This window comes from Hipposideros armiger, unplaced genomic scaffold (assembly GCF_001890085.2).
Source record: "Hipposideros armiger isolate ML-2016 unplaced genomic scaffold, ASM189008v1 scaffold_182, whole genome shotgun sequence".
In the NCBI taxonomy this organism is placed as follows: domain Eukaryota; kingdom Metazoa; phylum Chordata; class Mammalia; order Chiroptera; family Hipposideridae; genus Hipposideros; species Hipposideros armiger.
Genome location: NW_017731532.1, coordinates 398,459 through 412,820, shown reverse-complemented (window position 1 = coordinate 412,820; position 14,362 = coordinate 398,459). Strand labels below are relative to the sequence as shown.

General features: G+C 36.3%; 1 protein-coding gene across 1 annotated transcript in view; it reads right to left on the bottom strand.

Moving 5' to 3' along the window:
• RASGRF2 (Ras protein specific guanine nucleotide releasing factor 2) overlaps positions 1–14,362 on the bottom strand; it is a 227,353-nt gene that overhangs the window by 98,294 nt on the left and 114,697 nt on the right. Inside the window, exons 10-13 of the mRNA XM_019652583.1 lie at positions 9,750–9,910; positions 8,764–8,830; positions 8,098–8,234; positions 1,546–1,628 (exon numbers count right to left, since the gene is read on the bottom strand). Of these exons, the coding sequence (XP_019508128.1) occupies positions 1,546–1,628; positions 8,098–8,234; positions 8,764–8,830; positions 9,750–9,910 (448 nt within the window). The remainder of the gene's footprint in view (positions 1–1,545; positions 1,629–8,097; positions 8,235–8,763; positions 8,831–9,749; positions 9,911–14,362) is intronic.

Here is a 14,362-nt window from a genome sequence, read left to right as displayed (position 1 = left end):
GCCTAACTACTTAGTACATGTCAGCAATAATGTAACTTCTAAAAAAAATATTTTTGATTTGTGGTTTGCTGAAGCCATAGATGCAGAACCGGCGGATACAGAGCACCACTGTATAGTGGGTTTAGGAGCTTATAACTTACTTGACTGCAATGTCCAACTAACATATTCTCATTCTAAAGCAGTCTGAACTTTAATTTAATGGCTGTCTAACCTTCAAGAAAGTACTTTTTAAAATGAATAAAAATAACATATATTATTCTGTGAAATATTAAAATAAGAATCCTATGGTAGAAAATTAATAAGAAAACTCTAACCAAATGAAGTGAATTTAAAAATTAAGCCATAATTTGGACCTTTTGATTTAATATTTCATACTTGGTTTTAATCTTAGCATCATACATTTTAATCAATTGGGTTTAAAATAAAACCATACTAAATTAAAAACCTAGCAAACTGAATGCTGAAAGACTCTTTGCCCCGGAGTTTTAAAATAATCCTACCCAAAATATTTTTAAATTTGACTAGTAATTTAAAATACTATCATTCTTTTATAATTAATTCTCTGTAGTAATTACGGCACTAGTATAAGGCACTTCTGCCTTCATCTGATATAATAATAAGTTTTAAAATTCGTACCATTGGGATGATGCTAATTATAGTTAATACTTATCAGAAAAGTTAATATTATTTATTGCCATAGCATAAACAGCTCAGACCTAAAAAAAAAATCCACATAAAAAGACATAGAAGACAAACATTTTCTTAGTTTAATGTAACCTTTTTTTGAAAGACATAACAGAACTTCTTTTAAAATATTCTTAGAATTTGGGATGCAAATAACCAAGAAAATAAGCATAGGGACCAGCTTCAAAATACTCCCCAAACAATTTCTGAATTTGGAAAGAAAAAAGTACCCAGAGACAAAAACATTAACGCAGGAAGCTACAGTACATTGTTATTGATATACCATCTCATTTTAAACTAGAGTTTAAATCACTATAAATTATAGGATTTGCTTTGTTAACAAAACATATAGAGAGCAGGATGGCAGCCCTAGGCAATAGCTTCTAGGGCAAATCCATATATAGACAGTGGCCAGATTGGACCATGGAAAAGCCAAATGATCCATATTGTCTTCAAAATCTAAACGTATCTCTACAAGGAAATCTGAGTAATAAGATTCATACCCACTAAGAAGATGCCAAAAGAACCTACCATGCCTTGACCCACCCTCTGACCTTGGACACATCTGGCTGTCACAACTTTTTATATTGAATCTGACAATCCCCACAGTCTTTTGTTCTGAGTGAAGACATATGTGACAGTATGAAAAACAATTTTTCTATGCTATGAATCAATAAACCATGAATCTGAAAAACATTTTGATAGTCTTGTGGCATTATCATGAATTACCATATTACTGTCAAGAAACCTATTCACAGTGTGAAGCAGAATGCTACTGAAGTAATATTTTATTCAGGGTTTTTACATTATCTACCAATTTGATCTTGATTATAATGTAAGGGAAAGGATTATCACACTTACTTAATCATATGTGGCACAGTAACTTTGGAATTCTCTTCAAACACTATAGTCATTAAACCATTACACCGTATATTGTCCACACACTGTGAAATTAAAAAATAGACAATTATAACCCACATGAAAACCTAGGCAGATCATATATTTCCAGAATTGTTTATATCCACAAAAACAATTTAGTTTTTCATATCTCTCTCTCTCTCCCTCTCTCTCTCTCTCTCTTTCTCTCTCTCTCTCTCTCTCTCTCTCTCTCACACACACACACACACACACACACGCGCGCAAGTAAACATTATACATTGATGAACAGGTTCAATGTCTAGATACCAAAGCTGTGTACCTGGCAAATATAAGGACTATGTTTTCCTGCAATGTGTTTCTCAAGGATACTGACCACAATGTCACATTGTCACAATTCTCTGGCAGATACAGCACTGCTTGAGAGGTTTACGACCTTCGGATGGTGACTGCCTCTGCTGTATTCATTCTCTACCCTAGGGGGTGGTATGGGGCAGGCAGAGGAGAAATGGTGGCTTCCTTGGATGAAATTCCTCTTGTCTCACTAGTCAGCTCTATGCCTGCTTCTCAGGTGTTTTTTGCCAATAAATGCCCACATTTTCCTAGTTTCTCTAACAGTTTCTATTGGCACCATGTTGGGTTGGTGAGGATACACTGTATAATCGCTCCTGTTTCTCGCACACATACAACCCTGTTCATCTTGTTCTCTTCTCTTTCTAACAGAACTTTTGCTAATTTTCTCTGCCTTTTCAATGTATATTTATGCCACATCAATTAAAATTTTCCCTTTGCAATTACTTTCGGTGAGAGAAGCATTTATTTTGAATGATACATATTCCCTTTGAACAAAACAGAAAATTTTTAAAAAAAAGATTTAAACAATGTTTAAAATCAGAAATTACTTCTAGTTACTAGGAGATCATGCAGCGCTTTGTGACTGCAATTAAATGGTGTGAAGAAGCTGATTGCAAAGTGACTTCCCACAGGCCCTGAACTTGGGGTTTACCCTAAACTCCAATGTCTAATGAAAGAGTAAATATATGTATAAGAAACTCGATCACTGCCATCCCCTGACTATTCAGTCTACTTAGCACATCAGCCATTTTCAAACTTGTTTTTCCTTAAAAGCATGTTTTCTCATGTCTTATGCCATTATTTCAATCACCAGGTATTCCCAAACCCTGGGGGGAAAAAAGGAATACTTTAAAGTCCCCTTCAATGAATGTCCTCAAACTACAGCATCTGGAAATAATATAGGCCTTTTGTAAAAGCAAAGTGATGTAACATGAACTTTTGAGAAGCAAGAGATACTTGTATATGATTGTGCATATGATATATTTATATTAGAAGGTGTGCTATATACTTATGATCATACAAGCATGCATCTTGGTTGTGTTCAGGAGAAGAGTTTGAGCCCCAACTGAAAATAAATTCAGTTCTCTCATTCAATAAGATATGCATGAAAATAAGCAATCTGCAACATATCTTTAAGGGCACATGGAATTTATATGAACTACAGTAAACCTTAAAATTACTAAGATAACAAAAGCAGGTTCCTAGGCCACGAATATTCTAGTTCAGTGTGTGATGACTATGACTATAACTAGGGTTGGGCCTGGGAATATGTATGTTCACAAAAGCCCCAGGCAATTTTGATGCAGCTGGTCATTGGACAAATGTTGAAAATGACTCTTCCAGCAGGGTTCTTTGAGGGCTTTATTTGAGGCAATACCTGTTCAAAGGTCAGTGGTCTACTGTTGTCAGAATGTTTTTTACCTTCTTAATACTTCTAAGTAGTAGGAAGGAAGGTTAAGTTCAATTTTTCTTTTAATTCACTTTTTTATGCTAAAATAGAAAATTCCTTATTGATTCCAGGGAAGCTATTTTAAGGAATAACGCATGTCAGCAGCATGCTACAAATTTGTCTATACAAGGTGTATGTTTTGACACATTTGCCCAAACCAAGAAGCTCAGAGGTGAATTTTAATTCTGCATTTTAGCTAATACCTATAATTATAGAAAAATCTGTTTAATGCACCATTATGTATGACAGTAAGACAAGCACAAATGAATGCACAATATTGAAATGAATGGTCAAATCTTCAGCCTCAATTTTTTTCCCTATAAATAGATGAACAAGGGAAAAATTATTGGTCAAGATCATTAGCCACTTCACGTTTTGTTGGAGGCGCCAATGGTTAATAATGGCCTTACTGGTGTAAAGGAAAGTGTAATTAATCATTCAAGCAATTGTTACTTCTAAAAATTACAGCTTCAAAGACAGAGGCCTGGCAAGGCCAAAAGTTTTAATTTTTGCACAGAGTGCTTTATGTGAAACTGAGAATGTGTCTACTCAGGAAGCGGTTTATTATATTCAGTAAGAGCCATGTGTGATTAGTATAACAAGGTACAGTAGCTTAGCAAGGTGACTCCAAATCAAACCACAAAAATATTAAGATTTATCAAAATAAAGAGTAAAACATAACAAGACATAATAACAGAGAACATACTCATAATATGAATTGAAAGAAAGTGTTCATTTCCCTGGTCTGTACAGATAGCTAAAATGAATAAATGTCCATCTGGCAGGAACTGACAAGAAATAGATATAGTGGAAAATGTTAATCTCATTGATAATTACAGAAGTGTAAGTTAAAACCACAGAAAGTGATACTTTTCCATTAAATAGGAAAATGTGATAAATGTGACAAAATGCAACATTGGCAGGACTTAGAAGAAAGCTACATAGATACCTTGCTGATGATGTAATGAAATGAATTATATTTCTTGTAGCATTTTGGCAGTCTGTCAAGTTATGAATTATGAAATCATGAAAGTAATCAGGCCCTCTGTACCAGCCTCACCCACTTGGGGAAGACATACCAGCCAAGGATGAAAGGGAAAAAATTCCTGCACAAAGATGTTAGCATCATAGCATATCTTAACACTAAAACTGGGAAACTGCCTATATGATATGCCTAATTATTCAGAAAAAGCTAGAAAAGTGGGAAGTGAATGTGGAGGGGTGTGTGTGTGTGTGTGTGTGTGTGTGTGTGTGTGTGTACACTATATTAGAAGACACCAATATGAAAAATATGCAGAAATATAGAAAGACGCAAATGAGATAAAAAAGCAAAAAATGATGCCTATATACACTGAGAGCCAAACTGTAAAATAATTTCTCTATGGCAAGATTCTAGAGGTCTTAGAGATAGAAACAGTTGATTTTTCAGGACAAAGGTTCTCTAATTTAATTGTACAAAAGTAGTCTGTGGAGCTTGTTAAACCTTGGGGATGTCTGGAATATAGGTGGAATGTAGGGGATGTCTGCATTTTTTAAAAACCCTCAGGTAATTCTAATGTAGTTATCTGTGGAAAATACTTTGATAAAAATTTATTTAGTATACTGGGTGTTGGGTGTATTTTTAGTTCCATTTTATGTCCGTATTTTTTACATATACATCATAAAATATTAAACAGTATTTTTTAAGCATTTGGTAGGCTCACCTTATTAATAATGAATATACCCAGAGGTACACTTGGGAGACTGACAAATTCCATCACTGTATGTATAGCACATAATCTCCCCCATAAAACATTCCCTGCTTTAAGCAGACAACAAAGCCAGTTGAGATGCAGGCTGCTGGGCATTAGGGTTGGCTCAATCAGTAGTAGTTCAACACTCCATCCTTACCACTCACCATTGAAACCCCACATCAGAAGAATCACTAAGTATCTCAGGGGACTCACTACTGTGCTCAGCCTTTAGTAGCAGTTGACACCTGACCACTCCCTCCTGCCTGATACATTTTCTTCACCTGACTTCCAGCACACCATGCCTTCTTGGCTATCCTCCAATTGCACTGATGGTTCCTTCTTAGTCCGCCTTGCTGTTCTCCCTGACACCTCACTCAGGCCATGGCCCTTTTCTCATTTCTATCTACAGTTACTCTCTGGGTGATCTCAACAGTTTTACAGCCTTAAATACGAACTAAATGGCTTAGAGTCTCCTACCTGGATCTGCGTCATAAACACTGCGCTTCTATATCTCACTGCTTACTTAACAATTCCACTTACATGACTTCCTCATTTTCTATTTGTTGCCTCTCGCATCCCACTTCAGCCACACTGACCTTCATGCTATGACTCAAAATATGTAGTGCCCTCCTGCTCTAAATTCTTTGCAATGGCTTTTATCCTGTTTCGAATGACTTTCCCTTCGTAACATACCTACGTGTCATTTCCACCACCGGCTGCAGTTTTTGTTTAGATGTCCACTTCAGAATGAGCTGACCACCTTTCTAAAACTATACCGAGCCATGCCTACCTCCAGTAGCTCCATCCTTACCCTGCCCAATCGCCTTCTAACATAAAAGAGTATGCACTTATTTGTAATGTTTACTATTCATTTTCAGCTTTGCCAACACTAGAATGTACTAAGCTACACAAGGTCAGAGAATTTTTTTATAGTAGTTGCTTCTTTTGTTCATGATACATCACAAGTGCCTAAACAGTGACTGGCATATAGTATCACTGCATAAATATATTTGTTGAATAAGAGAACTCGTGTCAAAGCCACACACTATCAAAGTTCTACTGAACACAGTAATTTCACATAATGATACCATCACTCAAAAAGATAAAACTTTCTGTTAGCATCTTTCTCCTATTCAACTGTAGGTATAATCTAATATAATTTAACATCATGGCCATAGTGAATCAGAAAATAGGAGGAAGCTGTACACTTCTGCTGCAAGATGTAGTTTAAGTAGAGTCTCTTACTTGGATGCTCATGGCAGGCAAAGCACTGGATACTTTTCTTTAAAGGAACAGGCATCCCAAGGGTCTTTCTCTATTAACAATGCCTCACCAGGTGCCCTAAGGAGGTTACTTAAAGCTTTTCATCAATTGTGCATCTTAGGAGCCCCAGTTACATCAAAAGGGAGGAGCTAGCAGCAGCTAGAAAAACACCTTTGTCTACTCCTATTCTCCCCATTCTTCGTACTTACCTTGGCTTCACAACACTAACAAAATCTTGTTGCATTGAGTTGTTTACTTCCCTTTCTTCCCTGCTAGCCTGCCTCTCTTTGGGAGCAGGGACCACCACCGTATCCCAGGTGCCTACACAATACCTGGCGCACATGGTGATTGCACGATAAACATTCATAGAATCAGTGAATGATTCAGAATTTCATAAGGTAAGAAATGCATTACAAACAAAGACTACAAAGTATTAATCCATCCAGCAGAGTTAATGAAAGTATTAATAAATCATCTCAAGGACGTAATTACACCATATTTCATTCCTTTGTTAGCCAGAAAAGAAGTGCCTTCTGACAAATTCCATCAATGCATAATTCCATCAAATAACTTTTAGCTATTTATTCACCATCAAAGCAATCATGGGGTATATAAGTGAAAATCCAGCATTCCTGTAGAGGGTGTTTAGAGTGGTGATAAAAGGGCTGGATTAGGTCTGAGTTCTGACTCAATACAGTTGTGTAACTTTGGACAAACACAGCCTTCCAAACCTCAGGTTTCTCACCTGTGAAATGGGAATAATATTTCTCATTACCTTCAGAATACCGTTGCAAGGTTCAAATGAGACTAAGTCTGTAAATTTTCTTTGACATATAAAAATAATTATTTTTTATTTTTATTCTTTCTATTTTTCCCTCAGTTTTTAGTCACTCAGAAAAAATTAAGTATCTAAAGAACAATGATATAGTTCAGATTTATACCTGTCTTATATATAAAATATTATGAGCTCTTCAGAAAAAAAGAAGCAGTAGAATCTACAGTATATGCTTTTTCCGTTTGTCCAACCTTCCTTGAGTTAACAACTTTGAAGATAATTATCAAGCCTTCTTTTCATATTTTCCTCACATGAACATTTTTCTCCTACATTGGCTGATGGAGCCAAAATTAACATGGAGTTTAGATTTAGGAATGCTCAAGTCTAATCATGGCTAATTTTGACATATTTCCAAATTCTGAATAAATGCAACAATTCCCTAACTGGACATTATTGATCAAGAAAAGGTAATCGAAACTTTCCGTACTTTTTTCTATATGAAATACTAGAGCTCATTTTTTCAGTTTTCATACTACAGACAGTATCTCTTATCTGATGTGACTCCTTAATTTGATATTTCTCACCAAGCTCTTTCTGTATCTCCCTGTTTTCCTACCTCAGGAACAAATAAGAAAAAAAAAATCCAGTGAGGGTCATTGGAGAGCTTATTACTAACAGGGAGATTTTAACGCTGTTCGACTCTAGTGATTACATTTACAGATTGTACAAAAATGCCCAGAAACTAAAATTCAATTACTACATTTCACATAAATGTGAACCATAAAAATAAAAACAAACAACAATGATTCCAGCATATCAAGGTACATAATGGTGATGATAGCGACCACGGCAACCAAATGTAATTTTTTAATAAAAATAAATTCACTCTAAAAATCCCCCCCCAGGAGTTAACGTTGTAAAGAAAAAAAAAGAAAGATTTATGGCAAAAGTCGTTTGTTTACCTGACTTATATCGCTTGTCCAGGCGGCCTTCTCCTGGCGTGAAGGTGCTAACAAGACTACAGTGAAAGGGGCAGCGTCTGGAGGTTCCACCACTATTTTGAAATCCAGGTGTCCAAACACTTGCCCAGAACCTTTGGCTTCAACACACGTAAACCAAACAATTAGATGTGAATACAAAAAGATGAGGGATAGCTGCTTTCACGTGCTTCTAGTAATACAATTGATGCTCAAGTCCAGAACCTCATTTCAGCACTACGGTACTTCTCTGGCACAGGGGAGGCTTTGTTTAGGTCATAGCAGATGAAGAAGCTGAGGCCGGTAGGTTCCTCAGAACTAGGGTCCTGATCTCCTTCTCATTTCATTTGTTTTTAATCTTCATGAAAATCTACAGAGTTCTAATGCTCTAATTCAATTCCTTTCTTCTCTGCCTGACACTGAAAAATTACTATCATGAGACAAATTCAGTAAAATGGGAATTCTCAAAGATGGTTTTAACAAGGTTTACAGGTTAAATGGTGCAATAGAATTTCTCATATACAAAGGACTTCAGGAATGACCTCAGCATCTCAACTGCCTCCTTAAGCAGCTCTTTCTTAGCTGTAAACAAATAAAACCCATAGGATTTTTTAATTGTAATATAATTCTAACTGATAGAATGTGACTTACAGTCATCATCACTTGCATCGGGCTCCTCAATCAAGGTACATTCTATTAGAGAGAGAACCCCACCTGTCTGGAAAGAAACCAATTTTTCATTAAGAGGCTGAGAATCTTGCATAGGTTGGGAAGCTCTGACTTGAAAGTCTTATGCTCAAGTTACCACAGAAGGAAGCATAGTAATTCTATACCATAAATAAAATTTTTAATAGATTCCAAAATTAAATTTAGGTGTGTAAAAATAATTAAACTCATTTCACTTCATGATTTTTCTCCAACTCACTCATTCCCAGTGTTTATAGAATTTAGGAAGTCAGTCTATGGGAGGCTAGATGGCATGACAGGGGCCCTTCACAGTGAATGCAGCTCAGCAAAGGCTGAGCTCACCAGCCAGGAAGTGGCTGAAGCAGTAGAAAGCCTTCATCATGGCAATGGGCAATATTTTTAGGCACAAATAACAGAAGGTATAGATGGGTGAACATTTTCTGTAAAGGGCCAAATGGTAAAGCCATATGATTTCCATCTCAACTTCTCAAATCTGCCATTTTACAAAGCATGAAAGCAGCCACAAACAAAATGTAAGCAAATGACCGTAGCTGTGTTCCAATACAAGTTTATTAACAAAAATAGGCATCAAGCAGTGGCCCATAGTTTGCTGACTCCTGGTATAGAGCAAGATATAATAGCATTTAGCAAACATTGCAACAGTGCACTGTAGTAATTTGATAAGATTTTTGTAGCTCAGTAGTCATCAACTAATAATAATGTTGTTATGGTTATGATTTTAATTACACTTCTTTATGGTACTTAAATATCTATCACTTTGGATCCAAGTGACAACAAAGTAAATGCGAAGGTTGGTAACTATACATTACCTCATTATGCAATTGTGACAATGTTTTAAGATACCAGGCATGGGAACGTCATTATTAAATTAACCTCGATGCTTCTTAAGTGCATGAAACATAAATGGAATAGCCACGTAAAACCAGTACCTTGAGCAGATGCAGCTTTCCTCCTGAACTTCTTGTACAAATTAAAAAGTGTTTTGTAAATAAAAAGCATTGTCTTTCTCCTTCTTTTTTCAAAGACAATGAACCCAGGCGAACTTTACTAAGTTTCCCCTTCTCAACAGAAGGTACTTGAATAAGAGAACCTGGTGATCACAAAAGTGAAGAATACACAACAATTAACATTCTGTCAAGTGAAAGCAGTTCCTGATGCAATAAACACCAGGGCTGTTTCCCAAGACACCAGGGATTTATGGAATGCACCATTGGAACAAGTAACCCCTATACTCTGAGCAGAAGTAACAATGCATTTTGTTTTAAGGGTCACATTAATTCCTACTATTTTTGTAAAACACTTTAGACTTGATTATTCATCTATAAGCTGGAAAATAAGTTTGAAAGAAAGCAAAATGGAATACAAAGAATGAGGCACTTCTGCCATCTGTACTTGGGATCTTATTTCAGTCAATTTATTTACTTAAAATAAGGTACATATTGTATGATTACATATGGCAATAAAATAACATAATAAAAAGCAAATCGAATTTATTCTTCCTGAAGCACTGAAGGTACCTAAATAGCACATTAATAGAATTTACTTTGTATTTATAAAATAGAATGTGCAATACATGTATATTATAAAAATATACAGATTACACAATTCGATGCAATTTAATTAAGGGCTATTTTTAAGGGGCAGCTATTTCAGGTTACATTTAAATTATATGTGATAAAAAATTCTTTGTGGAATCTAAATGGAAAAGAAACCACATAAAGTCTATACCCAGGGCATCCCTGTGAGCAAAGCTGCCTTCAATTCAATGTGAAAAGCTCTGTATCACTTCACCTTAACAATCACCTGCCTCACCCCTAAAATAAAATTCCAGTCTAAGTCAAATATCAAATCAAAAAGTACTAAAAAGATTCTTGTAAATGCTTTGCCTCTGGTTTCTGAAATGGCCTGAGCCAGTATTATTGCTACTATTTGTTTAATCCACCATCTACCCCAAATGCAACCTTATAAAGGCTCATATCAGCCTTTTAAGAACCATTAAATGCATATTGAACGCTTAAATTTTAACCATGGCCATCACTAAGAGGTGCGATTGCAGGCAGCTTTTTTTGCCTCTTCATATATTTTCTGGGTTTCATGAATTTTTTTTTTTTTAATGAGCATAGATGACTTCTGCAAGTGGAAAAAACCTACTAAAGGTTTTTATATACACAAAATAGTAAAACTATGATTGTGGGTCATAAAACATTCACATTAACATATGAATATTCCAAATAGTATCTGTTTTTTACCAGAGGTCTAAAGGTGTACAGGGCGGTAAAGGACCCGAGCTTCCATGCCCAGATCACATCTATTTAGGTGTTAGGTGGGGCTGCCTGACAGACAGACTAGGCAGCTATTTGTGGCCTAGAAAAGAGCATGGAAGAAGTTTTGGGGGAGGGCGTGGGACTGGGGAACAGAGGGCAGGAGAAGGCTTGCTTGCACTGAAGGGAACTGGCAAGAGGAGAGTGAATGAAGGAGGTGAGGTAGGTGGGAGCAAATTGGCAGAGAACACGGGCTGCAAGTAATTAGATTTGACAAGTAAAGGAGGGATGGGGAGAGCTCAAGGCAGAATGCTTACAGAAGTAGATGAGCAAGTAATAGAAGTGGAAAGACTGTACTCATGGGACTCACGTGGCAGAATTAAAGCCAGAGGAGATCTCTCAGAGGAACTGGATCACCCCCCTTATCTCACAGAAGGGGAAACTGAGGCCTGAGAGGCTAAACAGCTCTGTGTTCAGCCTCTCAGAGTAGTATGGTCAGGAGACAGTGGTGGATTCAACAACATAAAAGCTAAACCTTGTGAAGGGAAGGGATGGGAAAAGACAGTAACTTCCAGCTTTGCCATGGGTGGTCGGCAGTCATCCAGGCAGATCGGTTAGGGCAGAACGAAAAACTGGGGCTTAGACAGAAATCTTGATGGACAAGGGGATTTGGGAGTCATTTTCAGAAATAATATTACCAAGGCTATGAAAACTTGATAAAAACATGTTCATTGGTAAGTGCTCCTAGCATTTAATTATTTTGTAAATCAGAAATTATAGAATACACTGCTAGCTCATATATTAATAATTACTGTAAATTTCAGCTTTGAGGTAAAAAAATAAATGTTTCCTTGGCAACCATGCACTAACATGCTTAATCTATAACTGTTCACCTCATATCCAACTAGAAGACTATGTGTTTTAGGTATGTAGAGAAATCTATACAGCTGAATTAAAAGTGAACACTTTCAACACTGTTGTTTTGTTTATAAAATAAGTACATTGGAAAAAGCATGTCAAGTGGATTTTTTTTTCAGATTTCATCTTATGTTTGACATGATGTTTAACACAACCATGAGACTTAGATTTCTCTCTAGTTAATGCAAATTAGAGAAATAATTAGTATCAAATTAGTAATTCCTATCAGACCTTTGGTATGACATAGTCCTTCAAACCTTATTTCTATCACTAAATTCCGATTGAGTGGCATTCAAGATGAGGTAAGGCCCTTATTCTTTTTTCTTTTGTGTTCAGTTTTATCTTTTTTCCCCAGTTTTCCTGAGAAATAATTGACATACATCATTGTATAAGTTTAAGGTGATGGTTTGATTTATATATATTAGGAAATGATTACCACAACAGGGTTAATTAACATCCATTATCTCATATAGCTACAATAAAAGAAATAAAAATGTTACCTCCTGATCTACTCTCTTAATGACTTTCCTATATGTCATACTGTTAACTCTAATCATCGTGCTGTACACTATATCCCTAGTACTTATTATTCTTATAACTGGAAGTCTGTACCTTTTGACTACCTTCCTCCAATTCCCCTTCCCCCACCCCCTGCCTCTGGTAACCACAAATCTGATCTGTTTTTCTGAGTTTGGTAGGTTTTTGTTTTGTTTTGTTTTTTAGATTCCACATATAAGTGAGGTCATACAGTATCTGTCTTTCCCTCTCCGACTTATTAGCATAATGTATTCAAGGTACATCCATGTTGTTGGAAATGGTAGGACTTCGTCATTTTTATGGCTGACTAATACTCCAAAGTGTGTGTGTGTGTGTGTGTGTGTGTGTGTGTGTGTGTGTGAGAGAGAGAGAGAGAGAGAGACAATGTCTTTATCCATTCATCATCAGTGAGCACTTAGGTTGTTTCCATGTCCTGGCTATTGTAAATAATGCTGCTATAAACATAGGAGGCAGATATTTTTTCAAATTGGTGTTTTTATTTCCTTTGGATATATTCCCAGATGTGGGACTGCTGTATCATATAGTAGTTCTAATTTTAGTTTTTTGAGGAACATCTATACTGTTTTCTACAGGAGTTATACCCATTTACATTCCCACCAACAGTGCACATGGGTTCCCTTTTCTCCACATCCTCATCAGCATTTGTTATCTATCTCTTGTCTTTTTGATGATGTAATGCCCTTATTCTTCTTTTTTTTTTTAATTGGGGAACAGTGTGTTTTTCCAGGACCCATGAGCTCCAAGTCAAGTAGTTGTTTCAATCTAGTTGTGGAGGGCGCAGCTCAGTGGCCAATGTGGGATCGAACTGGCAAACCTTGGTGTTATGAACACTGTGCTTTAACCAACTGAGCTAACTGGCTGCCCCCAAATGCCCTTATTCTTAATTCCACTCAGTAATGAAAAGAATGAAGAGCAATGTCCAGGCTATTGGTTTAGGCATTTGAGGAGGTGTAACTATTTCTAGACTTCATGTTACATGTTCAAAAAACACTGGTACATCGAAAAGACATGGCTTTGAGTATGGGAATGATTAAGGTACCAGAGATGTCCATGTCTCATTCTCAGTGCATTTTGCTCTGAATTCAGTCACCTTTATTTAATTTTCCTGATTCGCATTTCCAGACTATGTTGACTCTGCATAATGGGTTTTGTACAGTGTGTCAATTAGAGTGCCTTTATCTTCTACTAAATATTTATATATATTTCATGTTATTGAAAATAGAAACTCATTCCAAAACTTGGATCTTAGTTTTTAAAGTTTATGTCATAATCTCACAGGCACTAGTCTAGATGTTTTTGTGAGCATTCGCTCATTTAGTCTTCACAAGAACCCTAAAAGATAGGTACTGCAACTTAAGGAGAGGAAACTGAGGCAAAGAGAGGTTAAGTAAATTGCCCAATATCACACAGCAAAAAACTGAAGACCTCCAGTGATGTGGCTGTAATGTCTTCCTACTATTGCCTCAGACACTTACACATTTATTCAAAAAACTTTGAATAGATTTTGGGAAATAAATGACAATATCAGACCACTGGTAGCTACAGTACTTTGCATCCTACTCATCAACTGTCTAGTAATTGGAATCAACTTATAATAAAACTTCTGTTATTTCAATCACTAAATTCCTGTGGACCGACATTCAAGATTAGCTGATACCCCTACTCTGACAAGGTCTGTCGGAGGACCTGGATAACTTATTTTATCTACTCCTCGGAATAAAAATTCACTTAAAATTAAAACCATGCACATATTTGCACATATGCACGCATGCATGTGCACGCACAGAAACACACACACACACACA